We start from the raw sequence: 23,801 nt of genomic DNA, 5'->3' as shown, positions 1-23,801 counted from the left end.
AATAAGATGCCCACTCCTCCTGGTCCTGAGGGGGGGGGGGGAGCTCTAACAGATGGTATCCTCTTTCAAGCTCATGCCAGGCCTGTTTGGGTGCCCACCCTTCCATTACAAGTGAAGATGCCCCCTACTCTGTATCATCCACAGGTTGGCACAGCTGAAATCATCTGAAGGGGAGCAGCAGAGTAAGGCGGGCAGCTAGCTCAATGATGTGTTGCAGGTCTAGTTTGGGTGCCTACCCCTCCATTACAAATGAATGATGCCCCCCCTACTCTATATCTTCCTCAGGTTGGCACAGCTGAAATCGTCCGAGGGGGAGCAGCAGAGCAAGGCGGGCAGCTGGCGCAGCGATGTGGTGCAGGTCTCCCTGGCCGAGCGTTACAGCCAGCTGCAGGATGCCGAGGGCGCCTGGAAGAAGAAGGTGAGGGGGCCGGCGGTGGGGTGTGTGCGGGGGAGGGGGATTGAAGCCGTTTCCTCTGCCCGTTTTCTTTCTTTATTTTAACTCTTTCCCATGGCTTTTTTTTTTTCTTCACCCGTGCTGATTCATCTCGCCTCCCCTGAGAAGTGCCACTAATTCAAACCGCCTGGGTTGGCATGGATTCCAGATGGGCCTGACAATTTTTTTTTTTAAGCTTTGTGAAGGGTCCTGACAGAGAGAGGCTGTCTGAGAAATGCAAGTGACCTCGACCCGCTGCATGATTTCGGCCTGAGACCCCTCCACCATCTTGGTGGTCTCCTCAGAATCCTATAAATGGGGATCATCAGCCAGTCTGCGAATATAGTGGGCCGTGTGCATTTCACCCCTCCTTCCATTTTGTGAGCTGGTATCCATTTTATCCTGCAGTGCCTCCTTCAATAAGTTGTAAGACCCCCAGTTTCACTAGATGTAGGTGAATGGGGCAAAAAACAATCGTGGGGGGGGATTCAAAATGGGACAAGCAGACATGGGTTCAAGGCAGTGGGCAGAATATTGGGCAAAGTTGCAAATCCCAGATGTGGCACGAAAATGAAAATGGGCGAATGTCGTCGTTGTTGAGTTAAGACTGGACTGTAATTGTAGTTGTCGGGCAACTTCAAGTAGGAGGCGTGGCCTGAGAGTGGGCGTGTCATGTCAGACTTATCCATTTATCCCACTGGTGGAGCTTCTTCAAGTGGCATCAGGTGTTATGCAGAAACTAGCTCCAAACAGGATGCCAGTCTGCCACTTGACATATTTAAACACACAATACCACAATAGGTGGCGAACTAACCCAACACACACATCTTAATGGACAGAGTGACTGGATTATGTCTTCATTAAGTGGATAGGGTGGGTACAGATCTAATCCTGGATGTGGGGTTGGCACACATCTATACTTGGTGGATAAGGGCTGAGCATGGATGGTGGGCTTGGCACAGGCATGCACTCAAATGAATAGGTGGCCGGGGGTTGCATAGAGGGGCTGTCATATGCCAACACTCAGCAGGTCGGTGGGTTTCCATACAAGAAATGTCACTTGATGGAGGTTGGGAGGTGGGTACATGCCCAGTGTCAGTGGATGGAAGTGTTGGCATAGGTCTGTGGATGGCGGTGTGTGTGTGTGTGTGTGAGTGTGTCTAATGTTAAAGGATAGAGGCTTGCATGTGGGATTGGCACACATCTGTACTTGGTGAATTAAAGGGGCACATGTCTGTTCTTAGTGGAGGGTGAGGTTGGCACAAGCATACACATGGTGAATAGGTGGTTGGTGGGGCGGCTGGGCACATCTTTGGGAAGTGGGGTGACACCCGAATCCAAACACAAGTAGGCACAGGGAGAACTTGCAAGTGACACACTGATTGTGTTTGTGCCGGAAACTAAACTCGGACCACCGTGCCACATTCACATTTCCTTGACTGTAACTCTGAGGGGGCACTGCGACCACGTGATGGCTATTGCATGATGACAGTAGGGGGTGCTCTTCATTTCCTTTGTGTTCTCCCCTCACTGTGCCCCTCTTCTTTTATCCCCCCTTTTTGTGGGTCCTGTAGGGTGAGCAGGGCAGTCCTAGCAGCTCTCCAGGGGGATTACTTTGTTGGGTAAGGAACTTCGCGTGAGTCTATTTTCTTTTCTTGTCCTGTATGTGCATGTCTGCCTGGCAGTGCCATCTCACCATCTGAGTTTGTCATGCAGTGGATTGCCGAGTTTGTAATGTGGTGTGGCGTTCCTGGACCCCTGATGTGCCAAAGGCGCTTCATGGGGGTCATTTGCGGTTTTCAGTAGTGCCATCTCCCAAAATCATGGCACACAGGTTTTCCTTTTATATAGCGCCTTTCATGGGGGGAGGGGGATATGCCGATGGTGGGAGTTGGCTCACTTTGGGTGATTGGACTCCCATCTCAGGTGGTCCTGATGTGATGAGAGGACCGTGTGATGCCATTTATGTAACGCCAAGCCATCCCCGTGTGACCCCCCTGCAGTGCATTGTGGTTTGCCAACAAGTCCTTGGTGTGGCTGTGTGCCGCATGAGCCCTTGGTGCTGTGTGTCCCCCTCTATGTCTCTCTGTACCTCACCTGTCGTTGTCTTCTTCTGCTCCCCTTCTCTCTTTTGCAGGGTCCGGTCTTTTCCTGCATCTTTAACCCCGGTGGTTCTAAATCCCAGTTTGTAGTCTGTTACAATCAGGTGAGCAATGCACTAGGTGTGTGTACTCCTTGGGACCCCCATCAGCTCATGTAAACACCTGCCCCTGAAAGCCCCCATGGACACACATTAAGCTGCTCCTCTACATTCATTGGACCCTCACCACCAGGCTTCACACTTACTTGAGGTCTACTGGCTGGGGGTGTTGAGGTCACTTTGTGGTCAGATGGGGGGGGGGGGCTATTTCCTACTGTTCTGCTGACTTCATTTACTTCATTCTTTCCTTCAATGGCCCCTCCCCAAGTTTCCCCCAATGGCTCATGTGCCCCACCCTCACTCATTAATCATGGAGTCTGGTTGCCCATCCACATGCATAACATCAAGGACAGCAGCCAAAGATGACCCAGTGTGCAAAGGGCATGGAGCGCCCCCAAGTGGCGGGTACCTGAAGGCTGCGCTCATAGTCCACTCTGCTTTTTATCTCTTTCTCTTTCTCCTCCCTCAAGACCACCTTATCCTATGAAGTTCAAGAAGTTTCCTTTGGTCAGAACAGCACCTGGCCAACCTGGAGGCAAAAGGTGAGGCTTATGATGTGAACGACGCGTTGTACAAACATTGGCGTAGAACGGGCATTCGGCCATAGTGGTATATAGCACCTGGCATGGCGGGCATCCTCTTAGGATACTTTAGTTATGTGTTATAAAAAAAAAAGTGCCTTTCACTTTTTAAAGCGCCTTTCTTAATTTACATAATCTCAAAGTGCCTAACATAATTAGTGCCGTATGCAGAGTTGCTTATATAGCGCCTTTCCTAATGAGCATTACCTTTTGTGTGAGCCAATGGAATGAAGAAGTGAATATCCATGGGCATGGAGTACAGGTGGTTTATGTCCTGCTGTAGCCTTTTTAATGTGCAGAGTTCACTTCCTCCAAGTCATTTACGGGGATGCTTATATAGCGCCTTTCCTAATTAGCATCCTCTTGAATGTTTTTAATGAAGACGCGGGATATTTGTGGAAATGGAGCACTGCCTGCTTAAGCATTGTCATCTGCCTTTGTTTTGTAGATTTCACATCCACAGGGTGACTAACGTAATCAGATAAGAGTGCCAAAATGCTGATATAGCGCCTTTCCTAATAGCATTGACCGAAAAACTAATCAATTCATGGAAACTGAGTACCAGTGGGTTAAGACCACCTGCCAGCCTTTATTGTTTTAGAGTTCCCTCCCTCAGTGGATGGGATGAGGGTACGGAGATGCTCACAGTATATAGCGCCTTTTATATTGACTAGTACCTCAACGTGCTTGATCAGAAAGATTGTCCTTCAGTGGGTTGTGTCGACCCTTTTATTTATGTAGCGCCTTTCCTGATGAGTTTGGCCTGAACGTAATTTCATTAGATCGGTAGAACTGACAGAGATGCTTATATAGCGCCTTTACTTCTGTACGTGAAATTTCCTTCTGATTATTATAATCAGTTTTATAGGCAGAGATTGATGTATCGTGCCTGATTATTATCTAAAGGTACTGAATTTAATTATAAAGATTGTCAGAACTGCATATCCATAAATGGGTCCATCCAGAAGTCAACCCTTCTATTTGTATAGCGCCTTTCTTGCGGAGTTCAATCTGAATGTTATTTTTGAGGTGAAGCGCTTTTATAGCGTCTTTACTGGTAAACATGATCCCAGTGTGATTATCGTGTTCATTCTTGTATATCGTTGTACACAGAAGAATTCTCCCAGAAGCCTTTGTTGTATGTAGCGCTTTTCCTAAGAAGCATTTTCTATGAGTATCAGCAGCCATTTCAATGGTGACTATAATCTGAGCTTACTTAGCATAATTACTGGAATGTGCAGCGATGCCTTATATAGCGCCTTTCATACGGAGTGGACCCTTTGTATGATCCACTGAGATGGGGCAGGCCCAGCAGGCAACTTTTATTTTATGTACAGAGTCTGTCCTGGTAAAGTGCATAATACTGAAGCACTTCACATAATCGGTATGCAGAGGGCTGTATATAGCGCCTTTCCTAATGAGCAGCACTGTATATCAAATGCATCGTAGGTTCCAGTAAGGTGATGAAATTAATATTCATATAAATGGAGTCCAGTTGAGTGGGTTGTTTATTTAATATAGTACCTTTCATGGTGAGCACAGTCTCTGAGTGATCAACACAATCGTTTGGAAAGTATGCCAAGGTATGTTTGTAGCACCTTTCATGGTGGGCATGAATTCCAAATACTTGGTTTGGTTAAAAGGGGTGGCACAGACTATGGTCCCAGGGGTCAGTGCAGTGTTCTCGTATATATAGCGCCTTTCCTTACGAGTCTTACAAAGCTAACCACATTACAGTGGAATGTTCTACACCCCTCATGTAGACGGTCAACCACTGATGTGGTGGTCCAGTCTGTTGGCTTCTCGTCTTGCCTCAGATGAGTCGGGTTGTGGTGCATGGGCACCAGGTTGGCCATGGAGAGCAAGTGCCTGGAAGGACAAGTCAGAGTGGGCCATGGAGGGCCTGTGCCTGCAAGGACAAGTCAGGGTGGGCCATGGAGGGCCTGTTCATGGAAGAGCAACTCAGGGTGAGCCTTGGAGGGCCTGTGCCTGCAAGGACAAGTCAGGGTGGGCAATGGAGGGCCTGTGCCTGCAAGGACAAGTCATGGTGGGCCATGGAGGGCCTGTTCCTGGAAGGACAAGCCAGGGTGGGCCATGGAGGGCCTGTTCCTGGAAGGACAAGTCAGGGTGGGCCATGGAGGGCCTGTTCCTGGAAGGACAAGTCAGGGTGGGCCATGGAGGGCCTGTTCCTGCAAGGACAGTCAGGGTGGGCCATGGACGTTCAAGGATTTGTTTGCAAACCTCCTTATTTTTTTTTTTTTTTTTCTTTTTCTGTAATTTAAGAAAGCGGCGTCTGAGGTCGAGACAAAGATGACGCTGGCCCAGAGGATGCAGAGCCTCCAGGAGAGAGAGGAGCAGTGGAAGTCCAAAGGAAAGGGGGCCGCCAATGATTCGACGCAGTTCACTGTGGCCGGGCGCATGGCCAGGAAAGGTCAGTCACGGGCAGTCCAGTGTGGCTGGACATCGGGCTACTTGGCAGCTGCTGAATGGGCAAGAGGGGAGGGGCAGGGGGTGATGTTTAGGTGGCATTGCCAAGTCCTGAGCCAGATGTGCTGCACGCTTAATGTTATCAGAATTTGGATTTGGACTAGCGTGTCGCCTTGCTTCTCGGGACATCATGTAGCTGTGGTGGGAGTGGTGGGATTATCTCTGACGATGAGCCAGTGCCATAACTGGGCCTTGTGTCTCCTCCACAGGTTTGGTTTCTCCCGTCTCTGCCCAAGACACCCCACCGACTTTCCACTGTCGAAAAACTCCAGCTGGGACACCAGTTAAGCCTCTAGAAGGTGAGCTCATTGCACCCTTGTCACCCCCCCCCCCCCAACAGAGTCCAGCCAAAGGGAGAAGAATAGAAAGGTGCCACCTCCAGGTTTGTGAACTCCGTAGACGGTGGGATGGCAGGATATGACACATCAACCCCCTTTAACAGTCTTGAAGCGCCACTAGGGGGTGACATCTGCAGTCCGTTTGCTTTATAAGAGGCTCACTGCGTCTGGCCCAGGTGGTCATATCAGAGTGGTCCGATCTGGATGGTGACCCCCCCCAAGTGTCCAAAGCTCTGCTGTTTAAACCTGAATGATTTCTCTGCAGATAACCCAAGTGTTTGATTCTCTCGCCTCAGAGATTTCCAGTAAGCCTGACTCACAGGTGGAAGGTGACAAGAGACTGGACAAGCTGGAGTCGTTCCTGGACAAGCTGCAGAATAAAGGTAGGCCCACCATAGTCACCATAGCTCCCTCCTGGACAGAATTTGTGCTGCCTACTGCTTTAGCCCTGGGGGGGGGCGGCACTCCCACCACACTCTCCTCCTTTTATGAAGTATGCCCCTCTAATGGACAGCCCTTGCAGTACCCACTACGCTGCCCTAGGGGGCGCTCTCCTCATGCCGAGGCTGTCCCTAATGCTTGACAGCCGTTTGTCGTGTCTTCCTTCTGCAGCGCCATCTCCTTATTGGCTTGTCTTGCAGTATCTTTATTGAGTCCTAGGGGGCGCCCTCATCCCCGTGTTTCCTATCAGGTGTCTGTTGCTGCATTTGCTGTGTCTCCATCACCTCTGGCCACCATTTTTCAGTCATTGGCGTAGTGATAAGTGGACTCCCCTCCCTAACTCCTCTAGAATCTCCATCCCAGGGGGTATCCATGAGGGAGCGTTTTGTGTCTCCATCTACAATTTTCAGCTCTTGGACCCCGGGAGTCCATCTGATGAAACATTTCTATTCATCTGCCCTTAACGGGGCGCCCTCTGCAGCCTGACAAGGCTCTCAGTCTGAGTCTCTTATTTCCAACCCCCTCCTGTAGTGGTGGACATGTGCAATGTCTAGTTGTTTGCCCTAGGGGGCGCTCTCCTCTTTGTGATTGGAGTTCCTTGTCCACAATTAGCAGCTAATAGGATGTGTCGCCCCCTAATGGAAAAACATCTGCAGTATCTGTTCATCTGCTGTCTGAGGATGTTGCTGTTTGACAGGAGGTCTAACTTTGTGCCCCCAGCCCTGCATCATTCAGAGGGTGCCAAGGTGTGTCGCCCTCTGATGGATTACCTCTGCTGTATTTCTAAATCCTAGGGGGCGCTCTCCTTTTTTGAGGGTCTTTTCCAAATATGTAATATGTGTGTCTGTTGTGTCTTCCCCCTCCTAATTTTAAAGGGGCTGTTGAGATATGTGGCCCTCTAAACTGTGTGCATCTGTTTTATGTATTTGGCTATCCTAGGGGGCGCTTTTTCCTTCTTCTGAAGATGTTGCTTTGTTTTTTTTTTACTTTGCCCCATCTCCTGTTTTGTTTTGTCACCCACCCTGTCCTCAACCAACAGCTTATGGGATTTGTTGCCCACTAAGTATCTATTTGTTTGACCTAGGGGGCGCTGTTGTCTTTTTGAAATGAGATTTCAGTTTGTCACTTTCATGTCTTTTCCTCACAGCTAATGGCTTGTGCTGCCCCCTAATGGCCTGAGCCTGCAGTAGCTATTTTTCTGCCTTAGGGGGCACTGTTTTCTTTGTTTGGATTTTGCCACTTGCCAGGAGGTCTCATTTTGTGTTTTTACCCTCGCACCACGTCCCTCCTGTTCAGTTCCTGTCAGGGTGTGTCACCCTGTAATGGACAGCCTGCGTTGTTTCTCTCCGATCAAAGGTGGTTCACTTTGTCTCCAACTTGCAGGATCTGCAGTATCTAGTCATCTGCCCTAGGGGGCGCTGTCTCCTTTCTGAGGTTGTTGCCACTTAACAGGATGGCTCAGTTGGAGTCTGTCCCCATTTTCATGTCCCCAGCTGTTGTGATGTGTGCCCTCTGAACTGCCAGTGTTTCATGTTGTCCTTTGTGGGGGGGGGGGGGGGGCGCGCAGCACCCTCCTCCTCCTCTACCTTACGGTGTCCGCCATGTGTCTGGAAATCTGTCCTCATTTAAGGGCACCTATTTTGACAGGATGGCTCAGTTGGTGTCTGTCCCCATTTTCATGACCCTAGCTATTGTGATGTGTGCCCTCTGAACTGCCCGCGCTGTATCTTGTTGTCCTAGGGGGGGCGCCCTCCTCTACTTTAAGGTGTCTGCTATGTGTCTGGCATTCTGTCCTCATTTTAGGGCACCTATTTTAACAGGATGGCTCAGTCGGTGTCTGTACCCATTTTCATGGTGCCCTCTGAACTGCCTGCACTATACCTTGTCGTCCTTGGGGGGTGGGATGCCCGGGGTTTGGGGGGGGGGGCAACCCTCCTCTTCTACCTTAGGGTGTGTCTGGCACTCTGTCCTCATTTTAGGGCACCTACTTTGACACGTCTTCTCCTGATGCACCACAGTCTCAAGATTGTACCAAGGGGGCGCTTTGAGAATCATCACAGCTCAACGTTGGCTCTCAGTTTGAGTCCCTTGAGCCTCATCACCCATCACTCTGACAACTCAGGATGCAGTAGCAGGATGGCACAGGTGCCCACCTTGACCTCTGTAATGAATGGGTGGTGAGGTACCAGAGATGACGGTCATACAAACTGATTAATGACCACCAATCCAATGTGACACGTGAGTGGGCCGGGCAGCTCCATGTCCTCACCTCCTCCTCCTCCTTGTTCTCCCCCTGCAGGTGCAGCATTCCAAGAGACCTCCATCACCGTGACCACAGAGAGCGTACGAGAAGTAATGAAGGTGGACGACGACGAGACGTTCAGCAAGTTTTACAGAGGGGTCTCCTCCACCACCTCCTCCTCCACCACTGTGATGTCTGACGCTGTGCCAGCGGTGCAGGGAGACTTCAACACCATCTTGGAGTCGGGCACTCCGAAGTGAGTGAGTGGGCACTGTCGGCTTGCTGGTGAGGGGGGATGAGTTAGACTTAGGGTTAGGGTTAGGGGGGGTCGGCCTGAGTGTGCAGTAGGCTGGTGTAGCTGTAGGTGGAGAGAAATGGTGACGGCAATGCAGGAGTGAGCCACACGAGGGCAACGTTTGACAGTTGACTGGGCTCTCCTGCGCCCTTTGGCTCTGCTTTGAGATGGCAGGTCCTCCTCCAGTTAGGTTCTCGCTTTGCTCTCTTGAGGAGTTGCGTTTTCCGTTCTCACGTTGGTGGTTTCTGATGATCTTCTCTCTTTCTCCTTTGTTTTCAGGCTCACGTCCTCTGTGGCTGAACACAAACGGGCCGTGAGGCCGACCCGGAAAACCCAGGCATCCCGTAACCCTCTGAAGGCCCTGGCCGCCAGGGATGACATCCGGCAGGATTACATAGAGCAGCGGCTCAACGTGGCCGTCGTGGAAGCCAAGAGGATTCAGGTGGAGAGAAGTAGGTCGGCTACTTGTTAGCTCTTCCTCCCTAAAACAATCAAACAACAAAAACAAATGCCAAGTGCCCCTCTGCTTGTGGAAGGGCAGGAGCGGCCATTGCACACTTTGTCTTCATTCGGTTGCTTTCTGCTGCTGTTGAAGCTCCTGCTGTTCTCCATTAGCTTCCTTATCAGCCTCCTCCTCCTCTTCTTCCTCCCAATGCTCCATGGCCTGCTGCTCTCCTGAAACAACTCGTGTCAAGATGGAGCCACTTCTCTCTCCTCCCGCTGTGTAGCTGCAGCCCCTCCAATGCTCCGTGACCTTTGGCTCCTCTTCCTTCTTCAGAATCTCCACATCCGTCTTGCTCTTTCTAAACGAATGTCTGGGTGGGTTTCCTCATCTCTTCTCGTCCATTTTTCTCCTTGTGAAGCTCGATGACCTTCTTCACTTCTCCGCCGTCGGCTCCTCTGTAATGACCTCCCTTATCTTCCCTCCCTTCTCGTACCCTTAAACGAGTCTGGAGCTCCTCCTCCTCATCCTCCAGAAGCTCCTAAATGACTCCTCGTCCCCCTTTTCGTTCTGAACTGCTGTCTGGGTGGATCTCCCCCTGTCTTGTTTTGCTCCTTCCTCATCCGTGTATCTGGGACTCCTCATTTTTCCCCCAGTTTTCCGTGTCCTTCAACTTTCTCTCCTACTTCAGAGGCTCCACGACCTCCTGCTCATCTAAAGTGACTCCTCTTGCTCTTCCTAAATGTATGCCTGAGTGGATTTTCTCATCTCTTCTCTCCTTCCTTCTTCCTCTCCTGTGTATGTGGGACTCTTCTTCCTCCTCCTCCTCCTGAAGCTCACTGACCTCCTGCTCCTCTGAGATGACTTCGTCTCCTGAGCTGGCATCTGCTGGATGAGCTTCTTGCTTCTCTCACTTCTTCCACTTCTCGGTATCTGGCACGCCTCATCCTCTTCCTCATTCTTAAGGTCTTCATATCCCTCCGATATCCCTCCAGCTCCTCGTCTACCTCGTGTCAGCGTGGGGAAGCTTCTCCCACTCCAGTGCTCTGTGACCTTCAGCTCCTCCAAAATGACTTCTTCTACCTTGGATCTTGTTTTGCTCTTTCCTCGTCTTTGTAGCTGGTTCTCCTCTTTTTTTCTTCCTCTGCTCTGATGGGCCTCCATCTTCTCCAGAAGTTCCACGGCTTCCTGCTCCTCTGAAGTGACGCCTCCTGCTCTTGCTGAACTGATGTCCGGGTGGACCCCCTGACCCTGTCTGTGTACCTGGGATGACTCTTTCTCCCCCTGAAGTTCAATGAGCTCCAACACCTTTGAGATGCCTCCTCCTCCTCCTCCTTCATCACCCTCTGTGTCTCTGAATTGACTCCTCTGTCTCCCCCCCAAACGCCCTGATCTTCTGTTACACTTTATGGAGTCCTCCATGACCTCCAGCTCTCTCCCTCCACGCTCTCAGATCGGTCCTCCTGCTTTGTGTCCCTCACTCCTTTCTCTTCTCGGACCCAGCACTCCTCGTCTCTTTCTCATCAGCTTTTATTCCTTCAGTGGCTCCGTCTCCTTCTTGCTTCTTCTGGCTGCGTGAAACTTTTCTCCTGTGAAAGGCGCTTTATGAAGTTAAGGACGACTTCTTGTGTCGTGATGGGCCTCGAAGCGTCCGCCCGTCTGTCAGTCCATTATGCAAAGCAAAGACTGGAACTGCCTGGCGTCCGTCTGTCGGGTCGGGAGGTAGTCATTGACCCTTTGAGGTGCCGCCTCCACTCCTTAATCTCTGGCAGACATCTCTGGAATATTCTTGGCTTTTCCGGAACTTATTTCTGATGCTGCCTGATTTTTGTCCCGGCACTCTGTCTGTCCATCTGAACTGATTTCAAAGGACTGCATTTCTATGTGTATTGACCATGCAGGGCACTTTATGTTGATTTGAGTCATGAAAGGCGCTATATTGAATAAGAATGGGTTGATTTTGCTTTTCTTTTTTGGTGGGGGGGTAGAAATTTGTGCAATAAAGTGTGGGAACAACTTGTGCCTCCTGCCCGTTTCTACAGCACATGGACCAGAGGAAAGAAAAAAATACCCAAGCTGCATGGTGACACAGCGGGTAGTGCTGTTGGGTTCAAGGTCCACTTCTTTCCATCTGTGTGGAGTTGCCCCCGCCCACCTGTCCCTGTGTCCTCATGGACATTTTTAAAATTTCCCTCCTACATCCCAGAATGTGTGTGGCTGCTCAATGGAAAAAAAAAAAATACACTGGCCTGGGGTTTGTGTTCTGTGATGGACTGGTGCCCTGCACTGGTTTGTGCCCGATACTGCTAGGATAGGGTCCTTCACCCTGTGATCCTGAAACTGGACTCACTGGTTTGAGTAGAGAATAAAGTAAGAGCATCTGAACCTTCAGTTTACCTAAAGAGGCAGACATGCAAGGCGCTATATAAAACCACAAATTCAGTCTGCATCACCAACTCTCTGTGTGACCCTGAGTAGACCACTTAATCTGTTGCCGTGACTGCTGTTAATAGAGGGAAACATTTTTTATTAAAATTGTATGTGTATGTATATATATGTGTATATATATATATATATATATATATATATATATATATATATATATAATGTGTGTGTGTGTGTATAAATGTGTGTGTATATACATATATATATATGTGTGTATAAATGTGTCTGTGTGTATATATACATATATATGTATGTGTGTATATGTATATAATATATATATATATATATATATATATATATATATATAATATAAAATATTTATAATATATATATTTAAATGTACAGTTTGTGTGTATATATACTAAATGCAATATAACAGATATGCATTGTATTTATCATTCCAACAGATGGCGCATCACAAACATTAACACTCCTTTTACAAATCCCATACCAAATGCTTTATAACAGACACATATGCATTGCATTTCTCATTGCAACAGCTGGCACCTCACAAACATTTGTAGTAATGCATTTTATTACCAAAAATGTTTATGATATGCCACCAGTTGGAATGACGACTGCAATGCATTTTACGACTACGTGCATTACAAAATACATTCCAATAGATGGTTCACTGCAAACGTTAACAATGAGGTCTGCGTTAATTACTTAGAATTTAACCCATCTTGGATGGGTAGCATGGCTAGTCCACCTTGTGATGGATACCAGGGCGCCAGCAAACCCAAACCCCAACACAAACACACAAGCACAGTCCCGGGTTCATATAAAGGTAGATTTATAATTAAATCACCTCAAATATCTCGCACAAGCACACAACACAGGTTTTTCTCTTCACAATACTTTCTTCCTACCGCACTACCGCCCCTCCGCTCAAGCATCGCTCCACTGCCTCCCAGCTCCGACTCGTCTGGAATAAGCGAGTGTGGTCCCTTTTATTACAGACCTGGGAGTACATCCGGTGCCAGGGAGATTGCCCGATGGAAGCACTTTCGAGTCACATGGAAGTCCATTATAACAGGGAGCTTGTCTCCCAGCAACGCCCACTTGTGGCTCCAAGTGACTGCAGCAGGTCTGCTCTGCCGAACTCCATCTCCCAGCATGCCTTGCTGGTTTCCTAGGGGGCACTGACATCTGGGGCTGCTGCCATCTAGCATGCTGGGGGAATAAAAAGCTTCCAGTGATGTCACTGTTTGCTAGTGAGCTTTCCGTCCATCCCTTTTGGTCCTCCCGTCTGGGTAAGGAACCATCGCCTCTCCTGGCCGGGATGTCCGTCCACCCCATGTGGCATCTACAACCTAAATAAAAGGATTATATGTCTGTGTGTCCTTCAGGTTGCTATGTCTCTATCCTTTCAACCAATAGTGCATCACAAACATTTGTAGTAATAAAATGCATTTCATTTGTCATTCCAACAGATGGCACATCACATTTACACTGATTTTTGCAAATCACATACCAAGTCCTCCTTTCAAAGAGCGTATTATGAGACTCCGATTATGGCACTCCCTTGTCTGTTGTCTCAGTGTATGTTCCGACCGCGGTGAGTGACATCTCGGCGAGGAAGACATTTTATTCGCAGTTTCGCTCGGTGGTTGATGGGTGCCCACAGGGTGACAATCCTCTGGTCATGGGTGACTTCAATGCAGCCACTGGCACTGACAGGGCTGGCTATGAGGATGGTCTCTGTCCCCATGGGTCTGGTGACCGTGGTGAAAGTGGCTCCATGTTCCTTGACTTTGCAAAAGGTCAGGGGCTGCGAATCGCTGGATCCTGGTTCCAGCGCCCTGAACCGCATCATTGGACTTGGTACTCCAATACTGGCAGTGCGGTGAAGGAGATCGATCACATCCTCACTGGCAGACGCTGGAGGCTCTTGCAAACCTGCAGGGTCTACAGAAGTGCCCAGTTTGTGAATTCTGACCACAGACTTGTTGTTACTACTCTTAGGATTCAGCTTAGGTCCAGTAGGTACCACCTGCTAGGAAAAATGAGCCCGGACTTGGCACAGAATCCAAGACCAGGCTGTTTCTAATGAGTTTGCATGCAGTTTGTGTGAGGAATTTTCAGATTTGGGTACGACTGCCAATCCTAATGTGATGTGGGAGACCTTCCGTGACAAGACCCTGAAGGATGCTGAGGGTTGTGTTGGTGTTACCGGTGTTCCCAGAAGGAGATGTTTCATCTCGCAGGGCACCCTGGATATCATCGAGAGGAGTCGCAGCGTACGGCTCAATGGCAACTCTGGTCTGTACCGGGAACTGAGAGGGACGGCTGTGACGGCTCTGAGGGCAGATAAGGCGTTTGTTAAAGGAATCTGTGAGCAGATGACACACCATCTGTGGTCTAGTGACCCACACCCTGCTTACAGAGGAATTGAAGCATCACACACATCTGAATCTGTTCCTCGGAGAGTCGCAGTCAGGGCGGCTGATAGAACGGTCCTTATGGAGGACACTGCAGTTGTGACCCGCTGGGCTGGCTACTTTGAGCAGTTGTTCAAAGCTGATCCTCCAGCTGGGACGTTGGATATCTCTGGTCCGCAGTCCTTGAGGCTGATCCTCCAATTAGCTGTGAACCCCCCCAGTCTCACTGAGATGGCACAGGTGCTGAACCAGCTGATGGGGGGAAAGGCTGTAGGGATCTGTGGTATCTGAGGTGAACTTCTCCAGGCTGGTGGTAAGGCTGTCCTCCTGGCATTGCAAGCAATCTTTGCTACTATTTGGGAGACTGGCATCATCCCAACTGACTGGACAACGGGACTTGTCGTCCGTATCTGGAAAGGGAAGGGGGATCACCTGGATTGCTGCAACTACAGGGGGATCACACTGCTCTCGGTGCTGGGTAAGGTCCTTGCTAGAGTCGTCCTCAATAGGATCCGTGATCACTTGCTCACCTACCAGCGAGCGGAACAGTCTGGTTTTACGCCTAAGAAGTTGACCATCGAAAACATCCTGGCACTGAGCGCTCTCATGGAGTGCAAATGTGAATATCGATAGAGTTTCTTTGCAGTCTTTGTTAATTTTCATAAAGCGTTCGATCCTCATTGTTGGGGACCCGAGTGGCTGGACCAGGCCAAGGGGTCACCCACGTAACACCTGGCTGCGGCAGAGAGGGTCATTTCTGGAGGGTGTGACTGGACCGCGTGTCTGCCTAGGTGTTGCCAACCGGCCTCCTGAGTTGTTTCGTTGTCTAGTGGGTGTGGCAACGCGCTGTACCAGAGCATGCTCCCCGATTTGACTTGACATAGCAAGTGGCATATTACAGGGATATATGCTTTGAATTTGTGATGTGCCATCTGTTGGAATGACAAACATTGACACTGCTTTTTACAAATCCCATACCAAATGACATATTACAGGGATAAATGCTTTGCATTTGTCATTCCAACAGATGGCACATCACAAACATTGACACTGCTTTTTACAAATCCCATACCTAATGACATATTACAGGGATAAATGCTTCACATTTATCATTCCAACAGATGGCACATCACAAACATTTGTATTAATGCATTTATTACTACAAATGTTTGTGATGCACCATCTGTTGGAATGACAACTTCAATGTATTCTACGTATTGTGTATATATAAAAGTGCCTTAAGGTGTTTTAGTGTGTGACCTGTACAAGTCACCTGCAGTTATGCAGATCCTTAAAATAATTTATAGCAACTGCTTTAAGAGCCTTGATGTACTTTTCACTATAGAAAGGCACTATATAAAAATCACACATTCAGCCTCCATCACTCGCATCTTGTGGGAGTGAATCATTTTATTTGCTGCTGTTCATATTATTGAGAACAGGAAAATTATTTTTTAATGTGTGTGTGCTTTGAGGTGGTGTTCACTGTAGAAAGGCGCTATAAAAATCACAGGTTCAGTCATCCTTACTGATTCTCTGTGTGATCTGTGCACATCACTTCAGTGTGCAAAAGGCTAAAACTGGGGATCAGTGATTTGTGGGGGTTTTAACTGTTAATATAAAATCACAGCTTCAGTCCCCACTACTTAATCCCCCTGGACCCTTCGGCTGCTGGTGTGCATATTGCATATTGCATTAAAGCTGTGCCAGTGCCCATCACTGTTCACCAGAGTGTGTCACTTCACCTGTCAGGTGTTTACTAGAGGAAGGCGCTATATAAAACCAGTCTTCACTGCGGACTCCTTGTATGATCCTTTCAAATCAGCTCTTCAGCCCATTTTATGTCCTCCTATAAAGGGCTCAGGAGTGTCCCCTCACTACTGTAAGTCGCTATATAAATCCCCACTTCAGGTGCCGGGGCTCACAATGGTGCAGGATGCTGAAAGGCGCTATATGAAAATGTCTCGGCATGCTCTATGAGAGTCCTCAGTTTTCCATCCCCTCGATGTGATCGCCTCGGCCTCCTCGTTTCACCTTCAGACACCTCACTGCTTTGTAAGATGCAGTAGTTGATTCAAAGCGGTGCCGCTGCGGACCAGGTGTTCCTTTGGCATGACATGCTGGGGTTGGCACATCATGTGGTGAAGCAGCTGTGACTTTTAGGGGACACCTGGTTTGCCTCCAGTGGCTTGGCTGCCATTTGCAATCTTCACTCGTCTGAAGGTGGCCACGAAACGGTAAGGCTTTGAGTGTCCTGGTGGGGTCCTGAGGGGTTTGGTTCATATGTCCACCTTTGGGGTCAAACTTTTTTTTTTTTAACTTTCTGGGCAGGTAAAGCCCCCCCCCCCCCCCCCCCTTTCATTTTTTTGTTTAAATGCGTGAAGCATTTAAAGAGTAGGCAGAAATGCCACACGCTGGTGTCTGTGTCAGACATGTTGTCCCAATTGTCTCGTCGTGTTCAGGACCCCCCCCCCCCCCAAGCTGATTGGTAAAGCGCTGGACAGATCGGTCTTTCTTCACAGAGAAGCCTAAGCCTCTTTGCTTGTTTGCAGTGGCCAAACACTCTCGCTACGCAGACGTGGCCTTGGCGGGCCTGGCGAGCAAAGAGAACTTCCGAAACGTCAATCTGCGCAACGTCAAGTCCACCGAGCAGGTCTCCAACAATAGCCGGTTGCCATATAGTAAGCTGATGCTGATTCAAGTTAAAGGTAAGTGGGGGTATGGGGGGTTGTGACTCACATTTGATAAAGCAGCCCCCTCAGTGGCAGTCACCTTGGCACCAGAGGGGGGGGGGGGCAGCAAAGCGCAGCATTAACATCACTGGTCCTCTTGTCCCCTTACAGGTCGCCGGCACGTGCAGAGCAGGCTGGTGGAGCCCACGGCTGAGTCCCTCAATAGCGGCGACTGCTTCCTCCTGCTCACACCCCAGCACTGCTTCCTCTGGGTGGGAGAGTTTGCCAACGTCATCGAAAAGGCCAAGGTCAGACAGTGGTAGTCACTAGGGTGGCATGAAATATGAATGCAGGGCTATCCAATTGTCTAGGAGTAGCCACACTGAGCCAACGTGCCATTGGGTGACTGTGCTTTATAGCGCCAACTGCTGGTTTCACTGTCATTTCGCATTAACTTTGCCCTCCTGTGTTTGCAAATGAAGGATGAAATGCCAGTCAGCTGAGAGGGCAGTGCCACCAAAAACTGTCATCTTGAGCTTTTTAGTCTTCGACTGGTTCAGTTTCAATTCTGGCCAGCACATTGGCACCCACCTGTTGACTTGGGGAATGGTATGGACTGAAATGGCAGTGCTGTTCATACACACCTCCACTAGATGGCAGTCCTGTCCTCCATTCAGCCAAAGATGGCCAAGAGTGACTCAAACAGTCCTATTCTTTATGTGTGCCAGAGGTAATGGGCGCCCCCTGGGGGTGATGGTGCTGTGTGTCCATAACAGCTTCTGTAACTACTTGAATCTCCTTCTGCTTACAGGCTTCAGAGTTGGCATCATTCATCCAGAACAAGAGAGATCTCGGCTGCAAAGCTGCCCAAGTCACTGTTCTTGAAGAGGGAGTCAACACCGACAACAACCGTGCCCGTGACTTCTGGAATCTGCTTGGTGGAAAGAAAATGTACCATGGTAAGATGGGCGATGCCACCCAATGGGTGGGGGGTGAAGTGGTGAAGGTAATGGTGGCAGAAGATACCACAATCAATGTTATCCTTTCATTGTGTGATGAAAAAAATGTAATAACACACTAATAGGGTGGAGTGGCTATAATCAGATGCTTTTTACATGAAGGAGTGGCTACAATTGGTTCTCATCACATACTGGGGAGTGGCTAAAATCAGCTGCCTGTCATTTGGGGGCGTGGCTACAATCAGGTGCCTGGAAGTTGGAGGTGAAGCCATAATAAGTTCCCTCCTTTTGGGGAGTGGCTATAATCAGATGCTTTCTACATGGACTGGCTATTGGTCCCCATCACATACTGGGGTGTGGCTACATTGTTTCCTACCGTTAGGGGGGTGGCTAAAGTCAGATGCCTGTCATTTGGGGGAGTGGCTACATTCAGGCACCTACTTTTAGAGGAGTGGCTAAAATCAAATGCCTGTCAGGGGGCGTGGCTACAATCAGGTGCCTGGAAGTTGGAGGTGAGGCTATAATAAGATTCTTCCTTTAGGGGAGTGGCTATAATCAGATACTTTCTACATGGACTGGCTATTGGTCCCCATCACATACTGGGGTGTGGCTACATTCAGACTGCTATCTTTAGGGGAGTGGCTAAAGTCAGATGCCTGTCATTAGGGGGCATGGCAACAATCCGGTGCCTGGAAGTTGGAGGTGAAGCCATAATAAGTTCCCTCCTTTTGGGGAGTGGCTATAATCAGATACTTTCTATATGGACTGGCTATTGGTCCCCATCACATACTGGGGTGTGGCTATATTCAGTCTCCTACCAGTGGCTAAAGTCAGATGCCTGTCATTTGGGGGAGTGGCTACATTCAGGCACCTACCTTTAGAGGAGTGGCTAAAATCAGATGCCTGTCATTAGGGGGCGTGGCTACAATCAGGTGCCTGGAAGTTGGAGGTGAAGCCATAATAAGATCCCTCCTTTTGGGGAGTGGCTATAATCTGATGCTGAATACATAAAGGAGTGGCTACAATTGGTCCCCATCACATACTGGGGTGTGGGTACATTCAGTCTCCTACCTTTAGGGGAGAGGCCAAAATAGATGCCTATTTGGGGGAGTGGTTACATTCAGGTGCCTACCTTTAGGGGAGTGGCTAAAATCAGGTGCCTGGAAGTTGGAGGTGAAGCCATAATAAGATCCCTCCTTTTGGGGAGTGGCTAAAATCAGATGCCTGTCATTTTGGGGGAGTGGCTACATTCAGGCTCCTACATTCTCTGGGAGTGGCTACAGTCAGATGCCAGCTCTTTCAAAGATACCCGTATGTGGGCACCACAAGTTGTGATTGTATTCAGGTGTCTGCCTGTTATTGTAAGGCATCTGCTCATTTGGGGACAGGGCCACAGTCAGCTTCTTACTATAGTGGTGACACTGCATGAACAAAAGTGGGGGCTGACACGGGGAGATCAGCTGATGTCACCAGGAAGCGTCCCGCTTACAACGTTCAGAGATGGGCTCTGCACAACAGACTATTGGAGCCCTCCATTTAACTCTCACTACAAGGGGTTCACTTCAGAGCCAGACGTTGCGGGTTCAAGATTTGACACCAGCAGTTCACTGCGATTCAACTCTTCAGACTGAGATGCTCCGCGGTGGGCGTCCACAGCAATTCACAAAGGTATTGAGGACTGGCTATAATCAGGTGTACGTCCTTTGGGGAGTGTCTGTAATCCGGTGCATAAACTCGGAGTGCAGTTCTAATGAATTTCCTACTTATTAGGGAGGGACTACTGCCTAGCTCCTGTCTGCTGTGGGAGGGGCTACTATGTGACTCCTGCCTATTGTGGGAGGAGTTACAGTCTGGCTCCTGCCTGTTGTGGGATGGACTACCACCTAGTTTTTTGCCTAATATGGGAGGAGCTAATGTCTGGCTCCTGCCTCTTGTGGGAGTGGCTACCTTCCATCCCCTACCTATTATTGGCTCCTGTCTCTTACAAATCTCCTGTGTTTCAGCTGCGGGTGAGCCTGAGGAAGACGAGCTGTACGAGAGTGCCATGGTGGAGTCCAACTGTGTGTACAGCCTGATGGATGGCAAGCTGGTGCCTCATGAGAAAGCCTGGGCATCCATTCCCAGTGTGTCTATGCTCGGCTCCAAAGAGGTCAGTGCCCACCCTTAAATTCTGGCAAGTAAGTGTTGCAGACTGTCCCACTGCCCAGGAGCTTGTGGTCAGCCCCGTGTGTATTCAAACCCAAGTGAAGTGTGAACCTGACCAGCTACTGGTTTTTATTCAGCTGAAGAAAGAATGAACTGAATATGTGAGGGTGGTTGAGGTATGGGGGTCTCAGTCGCCACCTCTGACTCGCTGCCTGACTCACAAATTTCTGTTATTGTGCCTCCTACTGGATTGACTAGAAAATGCAAGCAGCAGTGAGGTCAGATGGTTATGTTAGCAATGCTTGTGCCCCTGCTGGATTAACTGAGAGGTTTTTCATGTTGGCACTAACCAAACACATTTAGGAGTGGCACCTGGGCATGACTCATCTTGATTAAAGGATCAAGTCACAATTATCTGTCTTTGTTTCATTTGCCCCGCAAAAGCTTTCACTTTTTTTTTTTTTTTTTTTTTTTTTTAAGGTGCTGGTGTTCGACTTTGGCAGCGAGGTCTACGTGTGGCACGGAAAGGAAGTTTCTCTGAGTGACAGAAAGCTGGCAGTTCAGCTTGGACAGCAGCTCTGGGGCGGGCCGTACGACTACAGCGGATGCCGTGCCAACCCACTAGGGTCTGGTGGACGTTCAGATGTGACGCCACAGTGAGTACATTTAGGAGGAACCAGGGTGGGATGCGTGGGGCGGGACAGTTTTTTTTGCTCTTTTGCACTCGCTGATGACCTGGAGTTCCCATCCCAGGATCGAGACAGGCACAGGTTTGAGTTCTATCAGCCACAGGGCCTTGCCAATGTACTTGTGCCCAGTTTAAGTGCCAGTTCAAACTCAATGGACTAAGATGTTCTGTCAATTAAACTCCAGTTATGAAATCTTGATCTGAGCAACATTGCCATCTGCTGGTTGTCATTGGTAGTGCACAACAGTATGGCTTTGCTCTGCACTTTGCCCTATTGGACTCTTTAGAGAAATATTTCTCAACCTAATTGATGTTTGAACACACTGGGGGTCCCCCTTGGTGGACTGAGCACATTAGACTTGGGAGCGCTCAGATAGCCCACCGTGACCCACCACCATTATCAAATACAGGACCTCATGGCCCACCAGTGGAACACAGTGGTTGAGACTCACTGATTTAGTGGCGATTGTCCAGCTCCTCAGTGGTCTCGTGGCTTTGCCAGTAGATGTATGCCCAGTTTATACTCTGTGGGCTAATGGCTTCTGCCAGTGATAATAAGCACTTGATATTATGACTAGGGGCAGCACTGCCATCAGCTGGTTCTCCATGGTACTGCACAACTCCAGGGTTTTGCCCTTTTGCCCTGTGGGACTGTTTAGAGATTGCCTAGCTATGAGGTGTTGCTTGTGGACTTGTGCCCAGTTTAAGCGCCATCTTACGTTCCAGCTGGGTGGGGGCTGGAGGGTCTTCATCTAATCAGAGCACACAAAAACTCAGTTTCGGCAGCACTGCCATCTGAAGGCCCTTGGTGGTAGCACATCTACCCCTGAGGGTGTGGTGGCTCTCCATGGTCCTGAATGTTGAATACTTTGTTGAATCCCCCCAGCAGATGCCAGCCTGAGTGCCCAAGTGACAATGAAGACTTCCCGTTGTGACTCTGTTCCCTTGTCATTTCACATGTTTGAAGTGTCACACGGGCTTCTGTCATTCGTTCACCATTGGACCTCATCAATTTCAGGGAGGGTGAAGCCCGGCCGGAGTGGACTATTTTTGGGCGCCTGTCGGAGCACAACGAGACGGCCTTATTTAAGGAGAAGTTCCTCGACTGGAGTGAAGCCAAGGCGGTCAAGGAGGAGCCGGCGGTGGAAAGCAAGGTAGGCCGGAATATGGGCAGCTTGCTGGTCGATTCTCGGGCATTGGCAGCCCTTCTGCTGCCCTGGGGGGCCCGCTGTCCACGTGTGACTCTGACAGGTAAGGGTCTTCTGTCCCGTGCAGAGTCTTGCGGTGTCCACCTCCGAGGCGGAGCTGAAGCCGTTCGATGCCAAGGAGATGATCGCACCTTGTGACGCCCCCACCAAGATGGTCCTGGAAGGCCTGAATGTGCAGAGGGGCTACGGCCTCATCGAGGTGGAAGACAGGAGGCAGGCGGAGCTGCGCACGGTGGACATCGACGTCTGGCACATTCGGGAGTTCGACTCTGCCGAGATCCCCCGAGCGAGTGTGGGACAGTTCCACGAGGGTGACACCTACGTGATCAAGTGGACCTACACCGTCACGTGTCTGGGTGAGTGTGGACGGACCACCACGCGGCTCCCGGTCAGGTGACAACAATTCTTTAATGGGCGGGTGATGATGGTCTCCACGTATCTTAATCACTTTGTTTCGTTTCTCATGCGTTTCAACACCTCTGTGTGGAAAATCAAAGTGCCAAACTGCCCAGGGTGCCACGGTCATCTGTGTTGTGCCATCCAGTGACTTGCTCAGCAGGCGCCAAGGCAATGCCATCTGCCAATGTCGTGGTGCTGACTTTCATCACAACAGTCAGGTGTTCAGTACAGGAGCGGCCCGCCCAGCCGTTTTGTGAGGGATGGTGGGCCGCACGTCTGATCTGAGTGCCACGATTCAGTTTGAGCACAAATGTCTGTCATTTGTCACATGGTTCCCAACCCCTTCTTTGATTATTTTTGTGGCACTTTGTAAAAGCTGCTGGCCTCAGGATTTTTTTTTTGAATGCTGCCCCCTAGTGGTTGTCCTTTTATTTATTTTTTGTGGTCCTCACTTTCCTTTGTGTTTTTCTTTGTTCCTCAGTTGGTTTATTGAGGACTTCATGTCATGGTGACTAGTGGGACACACGTTGAGCTTGCCTGGCATTTTCCTTGGCTTCCTAACCTCTTTTTAAAGCCATACTTGTAATTCTCTTTCTTTTATTTTTTGTTCCCCTTAAGTTGGGAAGCGTCAGAAACCGGAGCAGCTGAGCACCAGTGGGCCTGGTAAAGAGAAGTGTGCCCATTTCTTCTGGCAAGGACAGCACTCCTCTGTTAGCGGGAAGGGCACCTCGGCGCTGACTACGGTGGAGCTTGGCAAACATCGAGGAGCTCAGGTGTGGCACTTCGTGGTGGCCGGTCAGATCTCGTGGGGCCGCAGAGGGTCGGGTTAAAACTCAAAAGCGGGCAGATGTCCCACCATGTTGTCACTTATGTCAAATGCTGGCAGGTTTGCTACCAGGCGCCGCCAGTGCTGACCACACTGGGTCTGCCATCTCATCATTGCCACGCTTTAAGATGATGGAGGACTGACAGGTGGACTGCTGAATGTCCAAAGTGTCCGTAGTCCATGTGGGCATCAAGGGGTCAAGTTCCAACCTGGTTACACAGTGTCACAGAATGGTCATCTGGTTTACATAAGGAAATGCCACAACCTGAGAGCCCAAGTGAGTGACATGAGCACCCAAGTCAGCATGTGATGGCACATTGAGGGGAAAGCCGAGTCCGATCATATGACACCACAGTTGGATTCTGTGAATCCAGGGGTTTGGAGTGAAGCTGTAAACTGACAGCCGTAGTTGGATGAGGAGGCGCTGCCGAGAAGAACCCGACATGGATTGTGGAAAACTCTGGAAGGAGCATCACGTTCAGGTTATGCAAGTCCTTTTCAGACCAGAGGAGAACCTCAGTTGGAAGAACAAAAGCAAAATGAATTACGTGGTCCCAGAGAGGAGGATCCCATGTGGGACGACAGGACAGAAAAGATGAAATGAAGTGAAACTGTG

At 49.5% G+C, this 23,801-nt stretch overlaps 1 protein-coding gene and 1 long non-coding RNA gene across 4 annotated transcripts in view; one reads left to right on the top strand and one right to left on the bottom strand.

Annotated features, from left to right (window-relative positions):
- LOC114665032 (supervillin-like) overlaps positions 1 to 23,801 on the top strand; it is a 78,417-nt gene that overhangs the window by 49,114 nt on the left and 5,502 nt on the right. For 2 of the 3 annotated variants that reach the window (XM_051918901.1, XM_051918903.1), the window contains 15 exons: positions 286 to 418; positions 3,104 to 3,175; positions 5,498 to 5,645; positions 5,911 to 6,000; positions 6,336 to 6,422; positions 8,780 to 8,978; positions 9,297 to 9,469; positions 16,841 to 16,996; positions 17,132 to 17,268; positions 17,772 to 17,919; positions 19,923 to 20,068; positions 20,545 to 20,720; positions 21,771 to 21,906; positions 22,028 to 22,316; positions 22,978 to 23,132. In XM_051918901.1, coding sequence (XP_051774861.1) covers positions 286 to 418; positions 3,104 to 3,175; positions 5,498 to 5,645; positions 5,911 to 6,000; positions 6,336 to 6,422; positions 8,780 to 8,978; positions 9,297 to 9,469; positions 16,841 to 16,996; positions 17,132 to 17,268; positions 17,772 to 17,919; positions 19,923 to 20,068; positions 20,545 to 20,720; positions 21,771 to 21,906; positions 22,028 to 22,316; positions 22,978 to 23,132 — 2,245 coding nt within the window. The remainder of the gene's footprint in view (positions 1 to 285; positions 419 to 3,103; positions 3,176 to 5,497; positions 5,646 to 5,910; positions 6,001 to 6,335; positions 6,423 to 8,779; positions 8,979 to 9,296; positions 9,470 to 16,840; positions 16,997 to 17,131; positions 17,269 to 17,771; positions 17,920 to 19,922; positions 20,069 to 20,544; positions 20,721 to 21,770; positions 21,907 to 22,027; positions 22,317 to 22,977; positions 23,133 to 23,801) is intronic. The other variant, XM_051918902.1, reaches the window with a different exon arrangement.
- Positions 18,048 to 18,891, bottom strand: LOC127525867 (uncharacterized). Its single transcript, XR_007933444.1, has 3 exons — positions 18,791 to 18,891; positions 18,496 to 18,543; positions 18,048 to 18,087 (listed from the first exon to the last, which is right to left on the bottom strand). It is a non-coding gene; the product is annotated as an uncharacterized LOC127525867 (long non-coding RNA).

This window comes from Erpetoichthys calabaricus, chromosome 14, assembly GCF_900747795.2.
Source record: "Erpetoichthys calabaricus chromosome 14, fErpCal1.3, whole genome shotgun sequence".
NCBI lineage: Eukaryota > Metazoa > Chordata > Cladistia > Polypteriformes > Polypteridae > Erpetoichthys > Erpetoichthys calabaricus.
This window is presented reverse-complemented; position numbering and strand designations above follow the sequence as displayed.